This window comes from Schistocerca cancellata, chromosome 11 (assembly GCF_023864275.1).
Source record: "Schistocerca cancellata isolate TAMUIC-IGC-003103 chromosome 11, iqSchCanc2.1, whole genome shotgun sequence".
NCBI lineage: Eukaryota > Metazoa > Arthropoda > Insecta > Orthoptera > Acrididae > Schistocerca > Schistocerca cancellata.
This window is the reverse complement of record NC_064636.1, coordinates 115,841,054-115,864,279: the sequence shown is the minus strand read 5'-3', so window position 1 is coordinate 115,864,279 and position 23,226 is coordinate 115,841,054. Positions and strand designations below refer to the sequence as shown.

The 23,226-nt window shown below is 39.5% G+C and overlaps 1 protein-coding gene across 3 annotated transcripts in view; it reads left to right on the top strand.

The window, feature by feature from the left end:
* LOC126108698 (zinc finger protein 708-like) overlaps positions 1 to 23,226 on the top strand; it is a 213,747-nt gene that overhangs the window by 147,610 nt on the left and 42,911 nt on the right. For all 3 annotated transcript variants that reach the window (XM_049914014.1, XM_049914015.1, XM_049914016.1), the window contains exons 5-7: positions 2,562 to 2,654; positions 6,136 to 6,198; positions 20,298 to 20,335. In XM_049914014.1, the coding sequence (XP_049769971.1) occupies positions 2,562 to 2,654; positions 6,136 to 6,198; positions 20,298 to 20,335 (194 nt within the window). The remainder of the gene's footprint in view (positions 1 to 2,561; positions 2,655 to 6,135; positions 6,199 to 20,297; positions 20,336 to 23,226) is intronic.

The following is a 23,226-nucleotide window of genomic DNA, read 5'->3' as shown; positions in this document are numbered from 1 at the left end:
TATATGTTGTATATTCTCAGAACAGCCAAATTAGAAAACTCCTTTCAGATCCATACTCCAATGATAACCAAATCTCTAGTAGACTGTAAAAGCGTTTCTGTCTAAAGTTTAAGCTTTAATCTCAAATAAAAGATGACACTAGAAGTCCATAGTTCATCTAACTCATGATGTCACTAAATACTGATTCAGTCAGTATATAAACTGTTTTAATTTGATTTTGTGTACAATTTGTTGGTATGTCAACAAAATATACCAAAAACTACATTTCTTTTATTATATACGACTTATATATAATATGCCATTAAAATCATATATCATAAACATGCCCATTTTCAATTTCCCATGGTCTTTTTTACTGATTAAAACGCATTTTGGCAACATTTTCATAAAATCATTGAAGTCACAGCATAAAAATTTACATGCTGATGACTCAATTGTGACTTCCCAAGTGTGGCTTGTGCAATACACCACCTTGTGCCACAGAAACATGTATTTCCCTGCTTGACTGATTATAGTGATGGACAGTGAGTTTTCTGCTTGTTCTCAGATATTGAAGAAAATCTCTCTGACTAATAATGCTTATTAAACATAATTTGTTAAATTGCCAAAAATATTTGTTCCAAATAAACTTCTAATGATTATATCTTTACATCTCTTATGAACCAGCATAATGACTTTGCGTCTCCAATACAGTTACTGACAATTTTCGTATTTATTCCACTGAATCAGAATGTATTACTCTCTCTACTATTCCAGGACATGCTCGCAAAATTCAAGATTCATTCTTCACATACACTTCTGATTCGTTCCGACCACATTTTCAGGACTGTGAAAGCTACTGACTTGAAATTTATGTTGTGAATTCATACTTACATATTATTGCATATTACAAAGGTTCGTTAATATTGGACTATGTAAATGAATAAAAGTGGAATCACTGTCTGGTGTAAGATTTATCTCCATGTTATATGTGCACAAACTGCATCTTGCCAGGTAATCTGTTGCATGTGGCATAGTGTGGGAACCAGCCACCTAGGCCCCTCTCCATGCAACATCTGCAGATGCTCAGTTCTGCCTTCAGTCCTAAACTACACATTGCTGTGCCATGCATGGTGTGGCAGTGAAACTGCTCCTGTTGACTTTTTTGATGGCCATAGATGGAAACGATACTATAAAACACAAAGCTGACAAATTGTGGATGCATTAACAGGATTCAGCAACCAGTGCATGGCTGGAAGGATGCTGCTGCAGCACCAAAGGGCATAGCTACCAAGTCTTTTACATAACAGTCAGAGGATTAATGATGCAAAATTATCTAATTTAAAAGTAACACGTCCGAAAACAGTAGCTTAAATATGAATATAAAAATGTGTATCACTGATCAATTGCTAGCATAAGAAAATAATAGTTTTGCACACTATTTTTAAAAAATCCTAAAATCTAGGAATATTATAGTTATGGTTTGATTGGACCTACATGAAGCTGATGGCTTTAGTATGTGAAAGACATTTGACAAGAACCGTTACTTTGCATAAAATATTGGTGAAGATGTTTGGTTCATTGCATGATTAATATTGGTGGACAAGAAGATGAACAAGTAGCAGAAATTGGAAGAGATTCACAAGAAAGCCTGTTGTTGTTAAGGAACTGAAGAGTGCAGTTGAGTCTGCATAAGTTGATCACTGACGATTGCAGTGGACTGGGTGTGGTAGCTTTATACACCTACATCAACTACTAATGTAATATAGTTTTGTAAATATCTTTGTAGCAATGTCTCACTGTTGTCACAGCTCTGTAGACAGCTACTGTTCTTGCATGCAGTCAGCCGGCTGGAGTGGCCGTGCAGTTCTAGGCGCTGCAGTCTGGAACTGAGTGACCACTACGGTCACAGGTTCGAATCCTGCCTTGGGCATGGCTGTGTGTGATGTCCTTAGGTTAGTTAGGTTTAATTAGTTCTAAGTTCTAGGCGACTGATGACCTCAGAAGTTAAGTCGCATAGTGCTCAGAGCCATTTTGCATGCAGCCGTTTGCACTCAGCACTTGAAAGTTGGAAACAGCACTGCGTTTCAGCTATAGAAGACTTCAGTGGGCTGGACATTTGACATGCATACCTGAAGCCATTCAGACCAAAGCTGTAAGGACAAGGAGGCCCCAGGAAATGCACCTAGTTTATGGATCCCAGAAGTTATGGTTGAATTAAGTCTTTCTTTAAAGATTACTGACTGAAACATAGCTAATAGTGTTGATAGAGGCAGGATGTGAGGCCAGTGTCTATTCCAGGTCTGTTAATGATATGAAATGTGTTACATAAGAGAAAGCCCTGTTGGAATCTTACGGGAAGGGCCATTGTGTTGTGTGGCACTGGAATAACCTCATATGTATATGTGGTAGTGAATAGCTGGCCAGCAAACTGGTTTAGTTGTCTCTCCTCAATACTACAGAATTATAATCATTGATGATTAGAATCATGATGGTATTCGTAAGAACATATTCAGTGTCATGTGATATATGTACAGGAGTGTATAATACATTGTAATTGAGATTATATTTTCATTTTTCAGTGTCGTGAAGATCCATTAGTAATCTCAGGGTCCCTTGGTTCTATCAAGGAGCCTCCAGAATTAAATTTGGAAGCAGAAGAAAGTGAGAATTTTGTGAGTATTGACTTTGCAGATGAATTGCATGTGGTGTAAAATTATATCATTGGCAAATTTTGCAATGTAAATGGTGCATTAGTTAAGGAAGCATAGATTAGCTGCTAGTAATTTTCCTGTAGTCTTGCATTATTATACTATGGTTATGTTCAGTTATTTGCAGACTGTTTACAGACTGTCAGGAGTAGAACTGGAACAGTTCTTGTAACAATATGTGTAATATCTTTAGTAACCCTTCTTATTAGGAGTCATTTTGTGTAATACATATATTTGATAGATGCTGTAAATTTACATTTAATACAAGTCCATATTCTTATAAATTATGTAGGCTGATAAAAACTCTGTCCTACAATAACTTTCATTAATATATTACAGGAATACATTTAGCTGCCTTGTACTTTTAATGAATAATTTATATTTCTGAGTTTCTGCCAAAATTCCAAGTTTAGGGAAGTTACACTCCTGGAAATTGAAATAAGAACACCGTGAATTCATTGTCCCAGGAAGGGGAAACTTTATTGACACATTCCTGGGGTCAGATACATCACATGATCACACTGACAGAACCACAGGCACATAGACACAGGCAACAGAGCATGCACAATGTCGGCACTAGTACAGTGTATATCCACCTTTCGCAGCAATGCAGGCTGCTATTCTCCCATGGAGACGATCGTAGAGATGCTGGATGTAGTCCTGTGGAACGGCTTGCCATGCCATTTCCTCCTGGCGCCTCAGTTGGACCAGCGTTCGTGCTGGACGTGCAGACCGTGTGAGACGACGCTTCATCCAGTCCCAAACATGCTCAATGGGGGACAGATCCGGAGATCTTGCTGGCCAGGATAGTTGACTTACACCTTCTAGAGCACGTTGGGTGGCACGGGATACATGCGGTCGTGCATTGTCCTGTTGGAACAGCAAGTTCCCTTGCCGGTCTAGGAATGGTAGAACGATGGGTTCGATGACGGTTTGGATGTACCGTGCACTATTCAGTGTCCCCTCGACGATCACCAGTGGTGTACGGCCAGTGTAGGAGATCGCTCCCCACACCACGATGCCGGGTGTTGGCCCTGTGTGCCTCGGTCGTATGCAGTCCTGATTGTGGCGCTCACCTGCACGGCGCCAAACACGCATACGACCATCATTGGCACCAAGGCAGAAGCGTCTCTCATCGCTGAAGACGACACGTCTCCATTCGTCCCTCCATTCACGCCTGTCGCGACACCACTGGAGGCGGGCTGCACGATGTTGGGGCATGAGCGGAAGACGGCCTAACGGTGTGTGGAACCGTAGCCCAGCTTCATGGAGACGGTTGAGCAATTCGGCGGTACGTCCACCCGGCCTCCCGCATGCCCACTATACGCCCTCGCTCAAAGTCCGTCAACTGCACATACGGTTCACGTCCACACTGTCGCGGCATGCTACCAGTGTTAAAGACTGCGATGGAGCTCCGTATGCCACGGCAAACTGGCTGACACTGACGGCGGCGGTGCACAAATGCTGCGCAGCTAGCGCCATTCAACGGCCAACACCGCGGTTCCTGGTGTGTCCGCTGTGCCGTGCGTGTGATCATTGCTTGTACAGCCCTCTCGCAGTGTCCGGAGCAAGTATGGTGGGTCTGACACACCAGTGTCAATGTGTTCTTTTTTCCATTTCCAGGAGTGTATTAAATGTGATAGTAGTTAAACATACTCTTGATGTACCTTTAAAAGAAGTGTGTATTTCAGCCTCTAGCCACACTGTTACCATAACCAATTGTGAGTTATCACCATGTCAGTATGCCCATGCCTTGGCCAGACTTTGAATTTACTTACCTAGGCACTTAAAAGTGGCTGTACACTGTAATGTTGACTACAAATCTAGGTTAATTTTTTACCTTAATCAATAAATTGCAGAAATTAACGAAGCAGTAGGTGACAGAAAACATTCTAAGGTCTGAATGAGAGTTTGTAGTCTGCCATTTAGCCCCATACACTGTGAGAACACATTGTAGTCTATGTTCATTTTCACGTGTCTGCTAGTACCTTAACCATCAGATAAAATTTAATTTTTCCCCAGGCTGAGCTCTGTATATCAAAATATTTCCATTTTGTGTGTTGTGCTGTCTTGGTGCATACACATTGGAAAATTCACACTGGAATCACATCGTTAAGAGTGGGGTAATGTTTCCAATGCATTATTATCCCAGTTCAAATCCTTTAAAAAATAAGTATTGAATGTTCCACAAACTATTAACTGAGTTCCTTTTCTATCAGGTTGCTTAACAGCAATTGTTACTTTCTCATAAAAAGCTCAAAGTTTGGAGTGGGAGATCCATAGGCTGTTAAGATTATAAGATAAATTTTTCAATAACAGTTAACAAAAAAGATGCTTCTAGGCTCTGATGTATATCAAAATCTTGTTTCAAAATTTTTCTCTTCTTATTTACTTTTTACATGTATGGCAGTGCTTTATTTCATAATGAATGTATGTGAAAATGGTTCTAGCCAACAACTGAGTACATTATTCTTGCACTGAAATCATAACGAAATACAAGTTGCCTATGAGATATAATTGAAAAGAGTGACAACATTAGCAGGAGTAGGTTATCAAGTGGCTTATGTTACATTATTTAAACCATGTATGGTATTGAGACTAATGTTATTGAACCCTTTCCATGCCTGTGGCAAGTGGTGCGCGACATTGCGAGTTTTGTTTTCTACTCCATTGTTGAGTCTCATTTGACACAATTTTTCAAAGCTTATCTCACTGTACTAGACATCCTGAGATGCATAGGACTTCTGTGTAGTGAACCCTGTATTAGGTTGAACTATAGCAGTTCTGTTGAGAGAAAGGTTGCAATTATTATGTTCACGTTAGCTGGTGCAAAATGTCTAGCTCTTCTCACACAGGTCTTTCTGAGGAAGAGACAGTGGAACATTTAGAGGACTGTCCAAGTGAACACAAGAGTGACAATCATTTTTCTGATGACAGTGATTCATTTGTAAACAATTCAAGTGAAATGACAATGGAAACATTCCACCCAGAACAGCTTGAAAAAGTAGCACACAATAGAAGGTTTTGTATTGTGATGCTTATGTAAATATATTTGAATTAAAGCACTCTTTTTGTTTTAATGTATGCCCTGATTGTTGGCCACACTAGTTTCACAAAGTGACTTGTGCAGTCCAGGTGGCGATGATTTAAATAAGAGTGCATGGGGATACCCTGTGTCTGCATTAAAGAGTACTTAGGGTTACTGTGAAACACTTGGCTAGACAACAGTTGGTAACTTTGTCTCTGCAATAGTTGAGATGCACCTTCAAGCTTTTGTTTATATTACAGCTTCGACTTTCTGTCTATAAGGACAATATGAGACATAAGTAATGTAACAGTGAAAGTGTCTTTTTCTCTGTGTAGTATTTACAAACATAGCTTATGATACTGTGTTCTTAATTCATTATATTTTCATTTTGCTATTAATGCTTTTCAATTTATGCAGGTCTTAACCTCTGCAAATGATTCTCTTGATGTATGTGACCCACTGAGTGTAACAGATGATGAGGTAAGCCACATACTACAGTTATCTACATAAATTAAAGGTATAATCTTATTTTTTGCTCTGTGCTACCACTTAATTCTTTACATAGGAATAAAATTGTATTGAGGACACATGTATTGACAGCAACAATAAAGGATAATTTGAAACCATGGAAGTACAAATATTCATGTGTTGTGCATGCAAACACAACTCATAAAGACCCAAAAAGTCTTTATGAGCTATGACATAACCATTTTGTTATGATTGTGAATAAATAACTGTGTAAACATTTGTAAAATATCAGTTAAATTTGTAATTTTTGTTAGAGTTCGCATCGAATGTATCAAAGCGAAGGAAATTATGGCTGAGAAAGTTGTATATTTCAGATACAAGGATTCAGAAGTACCCATTTGCTTGTTAGCACAATAATGGGCTCCACAGTAAATGTGTATTGAATATTCCACAGGAAAGAGATGGAATACAAGATAGCAAGATTTACTTTAGGAGACTATTGCTGGTGCTGTGTCAAATGTACACATACATCTGAATGTTTTAAAATTTAAAAATCTGTGAAAATCCTGTAGCTTATGAAAACCCTGTGTAGGTTGATGACAGAAGTGGCTTTAGTTTCCCTCCACTTCTTCATTCCCAGAACAATGGAACTAGGATGCTTTTACAATCTTGGTAGAGCTTACTTTGGTAGAATATTAATAGTACTATATTATGCATCAGTAAGAAGCTCTTGTAATGTACATGGTAAAGTAGTGCCCATGTTTGAAAAATAAACTAAAATCTTCACTTACTGTTGTATTTAGCAAGAAGATGAGAAAATGGAGGAAAATAATACATCAAGTTATTAGAATCTAGTGGAAAAGAGAAAGAGTAATAGTTAACTAAATGCCACTCTCATTCCTAAGAAATCTGTGATAAGTTTCTTATTATGGCTATCTTGGCAGCATGCAGTAGTTTAAAAGAAAAATGCCTTTAGCATGCTGCATATTAATTTTTTGTGCACCCAAAAAAGAAGATTAATGTACAGCACACAAAGGGCAGTTCACTTTTAAGCTACTGCAAAGTAATCTATGTTTATAAACTTAGGAAAACAAATCCAGTCCCGATAAGGTGAAACTCTGGGTCCATGACGTAATACTTTTTTGGTTATTTTCTCTTTGTTTCATCTGTAGGCTAGTATTATTTCAATAAGAAACACTTCATCTAATGCAGTTTCATTATCGCTGCTTGTGGAATGGAAGGAAACATTCAGCAGCAAAAAATTGTATATTGAAAAATAGTACTGACATTCTATTGTGGAAAGAACTTTCTGCTGACTTGATCACTTCAATAACTCAGTTAATTCTGATAACCATTGACTCACATGATGCAGAGAAAATATAAACTGTGGGACTACTACAGTTACACTACACTGGTGGCATCTGCATACAAGGATGCCAGGTCATATCACTATCACTAACACTAACGACTGGGACACAACTTCCACTGCTACTGCAGTGTTGATGAGACGCAATAGTTACTGCAGTGGTAGTACTTTGATGTTATACCTTGCTCTTCCTCTGCATTTGGGTCTCTAGGAGAGTGTAATCGTGCTTCACTTGGTAACAAATGTTTCCAGTAATTCAGATGATAACATTTTGTGTGTGTTATATAGTGTGTTCTTTGATGTTTTTAATAAAAATGGTTGACAACAATGTTGATTTATATCAGAGGAAATCTGTCATAATGATAACCTATAAAACAAAAATGGGAATATATGAGTCATTTGGTTCACTTTAGCTTTTCTGAGTTTAGCTTCACTGAGGAACTCGGAGAAGTTTGTGATAACCAGTGGGTTCAAAAATTAAGAAATATTTTCTTCCACATACAGTGAGAACAGAAAAGATTCCACTCTACTTTTGATATACTGTCCATTATTAAGATAGCTAGCAGCAGTATTTCTGCACAGTAAAGTTTTACAAAGGTAAAAAAAAAAGCTTTTAGGGACAGCTTCTCAGACTTATAATATGTTAAACATCATTTCATTTTATGAGATGTAGTGTCATGAATATAGCACCACATATTTTTTATGGTGAAAACTCCAACACTGGTATTAAGTTACTAAGTTTGGCTAATTTTGCTATGATGTTAATGAAATGCTTTGCATAATGAGCTACCTACTAAACTGTACTTATGTTGTGAAGAGTTTTTCTGCATTTTTGTAGTTTCCCAATCCTTTAGGAACAACTCAGTAGCTGCAGTTGATGCAAAGGTAGCGTGATTAATAGAATGCGTATTGTAACTTTAGAAAAAAGTGTGTGTGTGTGCGTGTGTGCGTGTGTGCGTGCGTGCGTGCGTGCGTGTGTGTGTGTGTGTGTGTGTGTGTGTGTCAGTATATTACCCAGGCTGGAGAATTCAGCTTGTGAAATAGATCCAGTAGCAAAGGGTTTTATGGGAAATATTGCAGTGCAGTATACAACCTTCCTCCATGGTATCAGGGTGCTTGAGAGGAAGAGACTCGTATTAGTGTGGGGAAACTATGGATGAATGTGAGGCGAACTAGCAGTCAGCGTACAATACATGATTCAGTCACTTCAAACACTTAAGTTGTCTGCCTCCTAGTAGTCCAGATGGGATACATTTGTTGGAATTAATTTATTTAGTGATACCTCTTAAAGAACCATATCAATGTATTTTTTGTCAGATTGTCACCATTTAACAAATTGAGGCATTAAGTCATAGTCCACATGTTTTGCCTTATTTTATTGATCTCAGAAATCTACACATCCTTTGTTGCATTTATTTTTATAGTTTGGAACAATCTGCACATCAGTGTTAGTATCTGGTCATTTCTCTGGCTAGTCAGTCACCTATATGACTATCCTCTCTAAGAATTGATGATTTCTCTGTGGCACTTAAGGTAACCCTTGACAAGTATGCATGCACTGGAAGTTCACAATGGGACTGTTGGGTGTATCAGTTAGTTTTTCAATACTTTATTGTACTTTGTATTAAATTTTTCTTCAGTAACATATTTTTGTTGCAGGAATGGAATGATATCTTATTTCCTATTATGACTGACTTGATTTTTCCAAACATAGTCATCTTGGGGAACCTCTCTCTCTTCTGTCTCATTCCATTTGATTTCCTCATCATTCATTACAGAAATAAAACTAATAAAAGATAGAAATCATTTGCTAATCTTCATGTAAGATAGTGTTGCCAAATGTAGCTGACAGTGATAGGATCTTCAGTGTTTGATGTATCATATGATGTAAACTACTTGTACATGAATTTTGCGTCTCAAAATGTTTACAAAGCTGGAAATAGGCAGGCTCCAAACAGGAAGTTATAACTTGACATTTTAATAATTTATGCAGGTACTTACTCAAACAGAAGCAGATATCGAAGGAAAAGAAGATGAAAGTTTCAAGTGTAATAGGACCATGACAGAAATAAAAACATTTGTAAATTTCTTTGAGAATGTATTACACAGCCCAGTCACATCAATGTGATTATCACCTGCCTTCAATATCAGCACTAACCACTCACAGATGGCAGATGATGGCACAAGCAGTGCAGAGTGTATAAAATATTTCGGGTGGACACGAAAGAAACTCCAGTCATTGTAATGCAAAAACAGAGTGATTTATCTGACATACAAAAGGGCATGATCATTGGCTTTCAGGCCAAAGGTTGAAGCATTTCTGAAATTGCTATGTTTGGAAGCTGTTCACACACCACCATTGCTAAAGTATACAGTGCATGGCTACATGGTGATATCCAAAACCAATGCTGTGACAACTGTGATGCACCATGGGCTATAGATGACAGGAGTGAACGATGTCTGCAGAGATGTGAATGGGCCAGTAGACTTGCAACTGTTAAGAAATTGTGTACTGTGGTGAACCGAGGGACTACAAATATTGTGTCCTCAATGACAATTCACCAAATGTTGCTGTGTATGGGCCTCCACAGCAGGTGTCTGATTCATGCAGCTGTGCTAACAGCTATCATCAGCAATGAAGGCTGGAATTTCCCACACTAGTACCAGAGCTGATGTTCACTGAATGGCGATAGATGCCCTTATCAGATGAATCACATTTTGTTCTCTGTTGGACAGATGGCCATTGGCATGTACAGCAACAAAATATCAGAAAGTAAACACCCTGCAACAATTGGAGTGTTATGGTCTGGGGAATGTTTTCATGGCATCCCCTGGGTTGTCTCATTATCCTGAAAGGTGCGGTGGATCAACACAAGTATGCAGCTGTTGTTGGGGACTATATACACCACTACATGCAGTTTATTTTTGCTTGGCATGAAGGCATGTACCAACAAGACAAAGCAACATGTCGCATGGCTCACAGTATACATTCATTGTTCAAAGAGCAGCAATACGAGTTTACCAAACCACCCCCCACCCCCCCCCCCGGATTTAATCCTGATTGAGAATCAGTGGTACCAACTGGACCAGGCTGTTCACTCCTCGGATCCTGAACCTAGAAACCTAGTGCAGCTGGCCATGGCATTGGAGTTGACATGGCTCCACATCCCTCTCAGTACCTCACAGAAACTCATTGACCTTCTTCCTGCATGTCTCATAGAACTCCATAATCAAAAGCTAATTATTGAGGCTTTTAACTGGCGGTCACAATATGACTGGACAGTGTATAAGAAAATGCAGTGAAATTATGACTAATTTCATAATTCAAACCAATAGATCTATGAAGAACTCAAAACAGAAACTTGTAATGAATAGACACAACTTACAGTCAGTTGGAGTGGTATACAGGATGTAACTAACAACACAGAGGTAATTCTACAAACATTCGAAGATTTCTTTAAATTTTAGAGTGGTTCAGACACCCCATTGAAAATAATAGTGTTCTGGCAGTAACACGAGATGAAGTGTAATGTGACAAAATTCAGAGTCAGTGATATTTAATAAACTATTGGGAAGTGGATTCCTTGTAACGAAATGGTACAGACTTTATCATGTTTCATGTTTTTAGGTAAAAATCTGATGGTACCCGCTGACTAACATTAGGTCAGTGAATAAATATTAGTCTTGACTTTTTCATGAAGGTCAATGGTCACGATCCATTTTCTGTGTAAATCTCATTTCACAGTGGGGTTTAATAGAATGTCACATTATGAGACAGCTCACAGTAGAGGTCTGTTCACAGTAAATGAAACATCAACTACATCTCATGTGGCACTACAAAGACTAAATGTTTAATTTTCTATTAGAGGGCCCTTCATATTTATCAAAATTTGCAATATAGTTTTAACATGAAGGGACAAGAGGTGGTAGTTGAAATTAATTGCTGGAGCATATCTCACAATTGGTATGCTTGACAAAAATAATAAGAGCATTTCTACTTACTGCTGGAAACCTGGAGGAATAGCTAAAGTGTCATAGAAGCTTTCCTAAATGTCAATATCTCTTTGCTCCAGAATATATAACAACAGCATGAGCAATAATACTTCAAAGATTATTCATATTGCCCTTTTGCTTTGTTCTTGGCTTTCGTTTTCTTGCTAATTGCTTGGTAACAAGGAGAAACATATTTTATCCTTCAATGGAATATTTTAACTATTGAAGCAATTATATTAAGTCAAAGTTTTACCGAATGACTATTTATGTTCTTATTTACTCCTGTGTAGGGTGTTACTTCACCCATGTATTGTAAATCCTAAAGTTAATGCAACCTTCACAGCATCCCACAAAAATTAAGTTAACAACAAAATAAAAATTAAATACACACCCAAGCACAAAAATCTACTACCATAACAAGAGCATGTTGAGCATGAGCATTTTAGCAGACAATATCACTGCCCTTTCCATGTTGAATCTTCCCTCATTGACTTTAGTATTCTGTTCCATTGCTGGGTCGTTCGTAATGTATGCAGAATATTTTGGTGTTATGTAATCTACAGTGTCAACTGGGCTTTAAGGTTTAATAACAGATATTCTAAATGTAATGGCATTGACCTTGAGATAAGACAAGAGAAAGAGGTGCCAAAAATTGTAGAAAATTCAGGACCTACATAAAATTGCTAAGCGTGCTGGAGCCTTCTATTCAATCATTTCTAAACCAGACTGGCAGAGCAAAAGAAAATAGCAAAAGGAAAGCTGAAGTTTTAAACTTTACATTTATAAGACAGGTGTTCAATAGGTAATGCAACACTGTTTTTCTTAAAGCAGGTTGGTTTTATTCAGGATTCCAGTACACCATATTATTCCACACTCTTTTGGCTACAAAATCCTATTTTTCAATGTAACCTCTGTTCAATGGGACGGCCTTACATCACCTCACTGGAAGGGCCTGTATGCCTGCATGATACCACTCCACTGGTTGACAGTGCTAACAGCTTGCTGCGACAATAATCTCCCCATCACCCACTTACTGCATTCGACAGAGTGCATCCTTCACTGAGTCAAATAGATGGAAGTCAGAAGCTGTGGGAATTGAGCTGTAGGGTGCATGAGGTAGAATAATTCTATGAAGTTTTGCAAGCTCCTCTAGTTGCCTCACCCAATGACTTGACATGTTTTTCTTCACTGCCAGGTCTCTGTAGACATTCTGTAAGCACCAATGAATGTTCACGATGCTCTGGTTTCCTGCAAAAAGTGCCTCAATGACAGCTCTTAATCAACTTCCATTACAGACGCCATTTTGAAGGTTACATATAGTGCTGCCATCTATCAGAACTTCATGAAACGAAAGAGGCTGAAGCAGGAATATTTCACAATGTCCCACAACAACTTTTGCAGATTTTCTACTGAAATTGGCTGAGAAAAAACTTGTTGCATTAAGTATTTAATGCACCTTGTAAAATCACTCAGGCAGAAGGATCACACGGATCACACAAACATGCTACCATTTAGTAACTGCCACACAAACTCCTATGTGGAGGACATTTAGACAGTCATTGCTGATGTTGAAATGCAGCTGAAATAGTCAAAAACAAGTCCCAGATCTGCATAGAATCCCAGTTCAGTATTGACCCTTACTTGCAGTTATCACCAATCTCTTCACTTGGCAATGAGCCCCAAGCAACTGGAAAACAGTGCAGGTGATTCCCATTTACAAGGAGGGTGAAAGAATAGACCAGTAAAATTGCCCTTTTCTCACTCAGTATCCTGCAAGCCATGAATGGACACTAGGCGAATTCCATTTACCTAGATGTCTGGAAAGTGTTTGACACAATGCTGCAGTCCTCAACTGTTTGCTGATGATGTTGCATGTACAGGATAGTCTTACCTTTAAGTGAGTGATGGAGAATGCAGGAAAATGTGTACAATTTCATTTTGGTGTGATGACTCTCAGCATGCTCCAAATGTTGAAAAAAGTTAGAGAACACAAATGTGTAAGAAAAGCAGCCATATAACATTTAAATGCTGTGATAGTAGTATACTGGTTGACACAGTTATGTAAATTAAATATCTAAGCTTAATATTACAGAGCAGTATGAAATGGAATGGGCGCACAAAGTAGGTTGTAGGGAAGGCGAATGGTCAACTTTGATTTATTCTAGGTAAGTGTTCCTGATCCTTATAGGAGTCTGCATACAGATCACTTGCGTTACCCAGAACTAAGTACTGCTAGAATGTTTTGTATCCCCACTAGGTTGGATCAAAGGATTGCATCGCAGCACTTAAGAAGTGTGCAGCTAGATCTAATGCCAGTAGGTTCTTTCAATGCACAATCATAATGGAAATGTTATGTTGACTCAAATAGGAATCCTTGAAGGGGAGAAGACACACTTTCATGAAACACTGTTGACAAAGTGTAGAGAATTAGCCTTTGCAATAGACTGCAGAATGACCCTACAGACACCAGCATACAACTTGAGTGAAGACAGCGAACAGAAAGTTAAAGAAGTTATCGCTTGTAAGGAAAAATATAGAGATTTGTTTTTGTCTTGCTCATTTGCAACTGAAAAAGAAAAGAGTGTGACAAACATTAGTACAAAGTACCCTTCAACAGGCACTGTACGGTGCCTTGCAGTGTATTTACATAGATGTAGATGAACAGTGGACTCAGATGTCAAATTTTATGTTAATTACAAAATGAGAATTGATGTATTCTTTCCATTGTGTTATTGTGATCTTCATATTGATTATGGTATTCTGAATCAGTGATATAACTATTTTTGAAAAAGTAAATAAATAGCAAATCATGATAGTTTCCAACTGTTTGAGTATTAAGTGTGCTTTTTTTCCGCGTCTCTCTTACACAGTTCTCAATCTGTGAAGGTCTAAAGAGACTAGAATGCTTGTGTATCCTGTCACTGCCAACTGTAGTGATGAACAATACTTCGGGATGTGTGTTTGTAGTAGCTATTGTTGAAAATGTTATTTTTATTTAAAAAATCCTGTATTTCAGTTTCATAATGAATATTGACATTAAAAAATCAACTTGTAGGCTGACTCAAACTGGTGACTTAGTGGAAACAAGACTAGACTACTACATTTGCAACTATTTGTGAGACAGTTAAGAGGGATGAAAGGTTTTGTACTTAACAGCATTCAGAAAAAAATCAGAGTCAAGTATTTGAGTGTTCCTGATAAGTGTCATACTGCTTCTAGAAACTGATGTCTGAGAAGTAACTTTCAAATCTTGAAAGTATGAAGAAAGTTGAAGAGGACCTGTACATATGACATGCACCTCATTCAAGAAAATTGCACTAAACAGTAATTTGCAATTGTGAAAACACAGAGTGCATATCATTACACATGGACACTTAAATGATAGAATATTTTGAAGAGATTCTTTCATTCTTCCACAGTATTGGTATGCAGGCTATGTGGATGAAGTCATTGTTTAAGTAAATCACATTCAGGAGATAATAAAAATGTATTTTTGGACAAAACTTACATGGTGCGACAGAGTCTGTACAGATAGAAGTAATATCTTAAAAAGTAAAAACAGTAATGAGGAACCATTAATAATGTTAATTATTAAGAATATATAGGGCGATTATTGGTTTAGAACTGACAGGTTATTCCGAAATGGCCAATAAAATTTATAATTCAGTTTAAGTTATGCTAAGAGATGTCAGTTTTATATTTGGGATAATTTCCATGAGATGCTGGTCCCCAACAGTAAATAAATGAACTAACAAAAGACCTACAGTACTTCAGTTGGTCCTTATAATAAACTAACAGAAACCAAAACGACTTCGAAAGATAATACTAGGACAAAGCACAGGTGCACGCGCACACCTACATACACTGAGTAGTCAAAGAAACAAGTACAGTTGCTTAATATCGTGTAAGGCCCCTGCGAGCATGCAAAAGTGCTGCAACACAATGTGGCATGGACTCGACTAAACCATGAATCGTGCAGGGCTCTCCATAAATCCATAAGAGTACGAGGGGGTGGAGATCTCTTTTGAACAGCACATTGTAAGGCATCCCAGGTATGCTCAGTAAAGTAAATGTCTGGGAAATTTGGTGCCAGCGGAAGTGTATAAACTTAGAAGAGGGTTCCTGGAGCCACTCTGCAGCAATACTGTATTTGTGGGGTGTTGAATTCTCCTGCCGGGACTGCCCAAGTCCGTCGGAATGTACAATGGACATGAAAGGATGCAGGTGATCAGACAAAATGCTTGCATACATGTCACCTGTCAGACTTGTATCTACACTCCTGGAAATTGAAATAAGAACACCATGAATTCAATGCCCCAGGAAGGGGAAACTTTATTGACACATTCCTGGGGTCAGATACATCACATGATCACACTGACAGAACCACAGGCACATAGACACAGGCAACAGAGCATGCACAATGTCGGCACTAGTACAGTGTATATCCACCTTTCGCAGCAATGCAGGCTGCTATTCTCCCATGGAGACGATCGTAGAGATGCTGGATGTAGTCCTGTGGAACGGCTTGCCATGCCATTTCCACCTGGCGCCTCAGTTGGACCAGCGTTCGTGCTGGACGTGCAGACCGCGTGAAACGACGCTTCATCCAGTCCCAAACTTGCTCAATGGGGGACAGATCCGGAGATCTTGCTGGCCAGGGTAGTTGACTTACACCTTCTAGAGCACGTTGGGTGGCACGGGATACATGCCGATGTGCATTGTCCTGTTGGAACAGCAAGTTCCCTTGCCGGTCTAGGAATGGTAGAATGATGGGTTCGATGACGGTTTGGATGTACTGTGCACTATTCAGTGTCCCCTCGACGATCACCAGTGGTGTGCGGCCAGTGTAGGAGATCGCTCCCCACACCATGATGCCGGGTGTTGGCCCTGTGTGCCTCGGTCGTATGCAGTCTTGATTGTGGCGCTCACCTGCACGGCACCAAACACGCATACGACCATCATTGGCACCAAGGCAGAAGCGACTCTCATCGCTGAAGACGACACGTCTCCATTCGTCCCTCCATTCACGCCTGTCGCGACACCACTGGAGGCGGGCTGCACGATGTTGGGGCGTGAGCGGAAGGTGGCCTAACGGTGTGTGGGACCGTAGCCCAGCTTCATGGAGACGGTTGCGAATGGTCCTCGCCGATACCCCAGGAGCAACAGTGTCCCTAATTTGCTGGGAAGTGGCGGTGCGGTCCCCTACGGCACTGCGTAGGATCCTACAGTCTTGGCGTGCATCCGTGCATCGCTGCGGTCCGGTCCCACGACGGGCACGTGCACCTTCCGCCGACCACTGGCGACAACATCGATGTACTGTGGAGACCTCAGGCCCCACGTGTTGAGCAATTCGGCGGTACGTCCACCCGGCCTCCCACATGCCCACTATACACCCTCGCTCAAAGTCCGTCAACTGCACATACGGTTCACGTCCACGCTGTCGCGGCATGCTACCAGTGTTAAAGACTGCGATGGAGCTCCGTATGCCACAGCAAACTGGCTGACACTGACGGCGGCGGTGCACAAATGCTGCGCAGCTAGCGCCATTCGACGGCCAACACCGCAGTTCCTGGTGTGTCCGCTGTGCCGTGCGTGTGATCATTGCTTGTACAGCCCTCTCGCAGTGTCCGGAGCAAGTATGGTGGGTCTGACACACCGGTGTCAATGTGTTCTTTTTTCCATTTCCAGGAGTGTAGATGTATCGGGGGTCCCATATCACTCAAAATGCACATGCCCCACACCATTACAGAGCTTCCACCAGCTTGAACAGTCCCCTGCTGACATGCAGGGCCCATGGATTCATGAGGTTGTCTCCATACAAATACACGTCCATCGGCTCGATACAGTCTGAAACAAAACTTATCCGACCACGCAATGTTTCCAGTCATCAACAGTCCAGTGTTGGTGTTTACAGGCCCAGGCAAGGTGTAAAGCTTTGTGTCGTGTGCAGTCATCAAGAGTACATGAGTGGGCCTTCAGGTCCAAAATCCCATGTCAATGTTGTTTCATTGAAAGGTTCAAATTTGTTGATGGCCCAGCATTGAAATCTTCAGCAATTTGCAGAAGGGTTGCAATTCTGTCACATTGGATGATTCTCTTCAGTCATCATTGATCCCATTCTGGCAGGATTTTCTGGCCTCAGCAATGTTGGAGATTTAATGTTTTACCAGATTCCTGATATTCATGGCACACTCGTGAAATGGTCATACCAGAAAATCCCCACATTATTGCCACCTCAGAGATGCTGTAAACCATTGCTGGTGTGTCGACTATAACGCCATATTCAAACTCACTTAAATCTACTTAACCTGCCATTTTAGCACTAGTAACCAACCTATTGACTGCACCAGACACTTACTGTCTTATATAGGTGTTGGCCCATTCTGCTTCAGGTTGATGACCATTGAAGACGTGTGTGGAGATTCTCCAGATTCAGTGGGATACCAATGTCACTGTCATCTGCCGTATGGTCAGATGTCCAGGAGTGATGGTCTGGGGTGCCATTTCATTTCAAAGCAGGACCTCTTTGACTTTCATTCATGGCTCCCTTTTAGGACAGAGGTATTCAGCACACCATTTTGTTGCCATTCATCGCAGACCATCCTGGGTTTATATTTCAGTAAGACAATACCCACCCACACATGGAAAAATGTTTCTTCTGCTTGTCTTTGTGTTTGTTAAGCCCTACCTTGTCCAACAAGATTGCCAGATCTCTCTGCAGTTGAGAGCCTCTGGAGCATTATTGGCAAAGCCCTCCTAGGATTTTGATAATCTAACATGCCAGTTAGACAGAATCTGGCATTATATCCCCCTGGAGGATATCCACCAGCTGTATCAGTCCTAAGCAAAATAATTGCTTTGCACAAGGGCCAGAAGTGGACCAACATGTTATTGACTTGCTGAATTTGTGAATTTCTTTGTTTGTCTGTACATGTACATAACATCTACCAAATTCTGTCCCATTCTGGTAATTCCTTCATGGTGCACTGTTTTTCTCTTAGAGTATGATTTGTCTACTTCTGTGTAAATATTGAGGAATATAGTTTTGAGGCTTTGTAATTATTCCCACAATACAGGGAATGAGACAGTTCATTTTATAGAATTGGCAAAGAATAACCTACTCAGTATTCCCAGTTTAGAAATTGTAGGAGTGATGCATGAATTCTAATGTGGATACTGTTCAAACACAGAGTTGCTCAACAAGCAATGAAGATGTGAGCACTGAGAATCACTAACAAGAGACAGAAATACTAAGAAAGGAATCTGAAATTAAATTATGTGGAAAAATGCTTATGACTGTTGTGAAAAAGCCATAGGCATTTTTCCACTTCAGGGGGTGAAATGTGTGTTGATGAAGGTAGATGGATCAAGAAAGTTATTTGCTGCAGTCAAAAGAAAAGAAAAGAAAAGAAAAGAAAAGAAAAGAAAAGAAAAGAAAAGAAAAGAAAAGAAAAGAAAAGAATGGAAGGTGGGTATATAATATCGTAAACTTTTCAGGAATAAAATGTATGCGTACACCTAAATGCTACAGTGCATGGAAAAATCTAGGTGAGGCTTTGATTTGGCAGTAGAAGTTGAATGGGTGGTGGTGGTGGTGGTGGTGGTGGTGGTGGTGGTGGTGGTGTTTTTGTTGTGAGTTAGGACCTTTGAATTAGCTACATCTTTATATAAACCAACCATTTATTATGCTCTGAGGTCTCTAGCGTCACCTGGAAACTACAGAATTAAAATTTCTACTGGAGCTTCTTAGTGTTTGCTGAAGATTTTCTGCATCAGTTTGCTGAAGATTTTCTGCATCTGTTGAACTGTATATTTTCCCTACAGTTCACTATTTTATTTTGTCACCAATGCTTCTAAAATACCTCATTCATATGATGATTTCTTGTTGTGCGTAATGTTTCCTGCTTACTCAGAATAAATATATACATTACAATATGTATTGCCCATGGGTATAGCATAGAAACAGTGAGCATAAACATGTAACAAGCCACAAAAAAATTAAAATAATGCTTCAGGTTTGCTGCATTCTGGAAAACTACTAGCTGAGAAACATATCTATGTTGTCCTTCCCTGGTTTCACATTGCTGCATGTCTTTGCTAAATGTGTGAAGTAAGAAAGTGTCTTTCCATGTGGAAGATGTATTAAAATGCTCAAGGCCGCAGTCAGGAGTGTCAACACCATTGTGTTCAAACTGAAAATTATACCAATATGTTGGCCATAATTATGGGTTTCTGAATTGTGTGGATTCTCATTTGAGTGAGAGTACACATCATCGTATTGTGTTTGTGACATGTAAATCTGTGTAAATCAATGGTGATTTGAATGTGGTACTAGTTCAGTGAGTTAATCATGTATGTGTACTCCTCCTTAAATTGTCATGTGTGATGCTTAAACTTAATGGAGCATATTATTGACACATAGATGAAATTCATCTCCAAGCATATCTGAATGTACAAGTGTCTCATACACAGTGACAACTCATTTGCCTCTGTGGATGCACTGCGTCATTTACTTTTTCTCACTCATTGACTTTTTTTGCATGTATCTGTAATGAAGTACTCATTAGAAATATTCTCTGCATCTGCTGTTGTCTTTTTACCATACACTATAATTTTTATATATATATATATTATCAATAGGGAATATACCAGAAGTATCAGTTTTGCCTGAATAGTAGTAGTTAATTGTTGGTATTTTCTACTGCTTTGCCTTTTTTAATTCATTCCCTAATAGTGTGATGAAATATTTCAGGAGGCAGCTTCAAAAAGATGTGCACCAGACAGTCGACGGTAACGTTTTTATTATTCATTGAATTATTTTTTAGAAGTTATGGTTCTTATAATCTCATTGGGGAACTACATGCAACATACTGATTACTTGCTTACTTTGTTGTTCTATTGATAGCCAGACATCTTATAAGGCAGTAGGCTGCATAATACATGTAAGTGTGGTTTTGACTCTTTATGTGCACCAGGGGAGAATATCAATAGTTCTATGCCATTTGCTTCTTAGGTAAGTCAGCAGTAAAATAAAATTAATGACCTAACAAAATGTGAAATCTGCATCATTAGTTTTCTGATGAATGAGATTGGGATTCTTTTTAGCATGGAACACAGATGAAATCAATTGTATGACGTTTTGATTGCTTCTGTTCTTCTTCTTTGAAATGTTAAGCAACGTTTTTGTAGAATGCAGTAACCAAATCTTTCCTTGTAACTAATTGGCAAACTTTTAGTCAGTGAATAACATAATTTTAAAAAATTAACAGTTCGTATAGAAATTTCAGAGTAAGATTTACACTACTGGCCATTAAAATTGCTACACAAAGAAGAAATGCAGATGATAAATGGGTATTCATTGGACAAATATATTATACTAGAACTGACATAAGATTACATTTTCATCCAATTTGGGTGCATAGTCCTGAGAAATCAGTACCCGCGACCTCCGGTCGTAATAACAACCTTTATATGCCCGGGCATTGAGTCAAACAGAGCTTGGATGGCATGTACAGGTACGATACCACAGTTCATCAAGAGTAGTGACTGGCGTATTGTGACGAACCAGTTGCTCGGATATCATTGACCAGACGTATTCAATTGGTGAGAGATGTGGAGAATGTGCTCACCAGGGCAGCAGTCGAACATTTTCTGTGTCCAGAAAGGCCTGTACAGGACCTGCAACATGCGGTCGTGCATTATCCTGCTGAAATGTAGGGTTTCGCAGGGATCGAATGAAGAGTAGAGCCACGGGTCGTAACACATCTGAAATGTAATGTCCACTGTTCAAAGTGCTGTCACTGTGAACAAGAGGTGACTGAGATGTGTAATCAATGGCACCTTGTACCATCACGCCGGGTGATACGCCAGTATGGCGATGACGAATACACACTTTCATTGTGCGTTCACTGCGATGATGCCAAACATGAATGCGACCATCATAATGCTGTAAACAGAACCTGGATTCATCCAAAAAAATGTTTTGCCATTCGTGCACCCAGGTTCGTCATTGAGTACACCATCATAGGCACTCCTGTCTGTGATGCAGCGTCAATGGTAACCACAGCCGTGGTCTCCAAGCTGATAGTCCATTCTGCTGCAAACATCATCGAACTGTTCATGCAGATGGTTGTTGTCTTGCAAATGTCTCCATCTGTTGACTCAGGGGTCGAGACATGGCTGCACGATCCGTTACAGCCATGTGGATAAGATGCTTGTCATCTCGACTGCTAGTGATACGAGGCCATTGGAATCCAGCACAGCATTCCGTATTACCCTCCTGAACCCTCCGATTCCATATTCTGCTAACAGTCATTGGATCTCGACCAACGCGAGCAGCAATGTCGCGATACGATAAACTGCAATTGTGATAGGCTACAGTCAGACCTTTATGAAAGCCGGAAACGTGATGGTACTCATTTCTCCTCCTTACACGAGGCATCACAACAACATTTCACCAGGCAACACCAGTCAACTGCTGTTTATGTGTGAGAAATCGGTTGGAAACTTTTTCCACAAGTCAGCATGTTGTAGGTGTTGCCATGCTCTGATAAGCTAATCATTTGCATATCACAGTATCTTCTTCCTGTCGATTAAATTTCGTGTCTGTAGCACGTCACCTTGGTGTAGCAGTTTTAATGGCCATTAGTGCAATTCACTTGAGTCATTCACACAAATGATATAAAGTTGTAGTTGCTGCCTATTTATTTGGAGGTGAATGCACTGTTAAGAGATATCTATGTCCTTCATATACAACACAAAAGTTGCAAAATAGAATTGCATGCATGGTCCAAGATGGCTGCCGAGTGAGATCACAGGTGTTTTCTTCATCCACTAAAAGAACTTATTTAAGAGGAAATAGTGTGAAATTTAGATTTTCTTTGTTCTGTATACTTGCTGTAGTGTCTGTTCTAGTCACACATCTGAATATTAGTTTCCCAGCAGAGATTGTTCTTGAAAAAACTTGTTCTTTAGCTGAAGCCCTGATAATCATGACATAACCCGAAATTTTGTGTGACATACACAAAACATTCTATTCAAGTTTTCTTGATAGTGCAAAATTATTTGAAAAAGATAGCTACCAGTTTCATCAGCTTCTATTGTTGCAACAAAAGTGTAATTAAATGTTTCTAAATTGTATTTAACTAACACATTTGGTATTGTTTACTAGTTAGATAGATGTGATCTAGGCCAAAATTTTCCAAACTATAAACAAATTAAAACAAACACATCTGATAACGTAAATTCTCTAAAAGCAAAGTAATTACAAATTCATTCTTCTGTCATTGTATCTCTAAATAGGTATTAAAAAAGCAACCACCACACATAAGACCTTTGTGTTGTTTTTTGTTTACACTCAGACAATCTTTCATACTTGACAAATTTAAAACATTCTTTAAACTTAATTACTCTTTCGAAACTCACCATGCGTGAGAAATGTGGGAGGTGTTATAGGGTAGTGAGTAGGGGGATTTGTTGCAATCTTGTAGGAAATATTTTCACTTGGGGGGGGGGGGGGGGTGCAGTGGGGATTGGGAGAACAGAAGAGGCTCTCTCCTGGAACTGCAGAGTATGCAGTAGGAACATTTAGATCGGGGAACAGGAAAGGAAAATCTGTGCCCTTAGGGCACATTAGGAGGAAGCAAGGAAGGAACTGATAAGGATCAAGGGAGATATGGGAG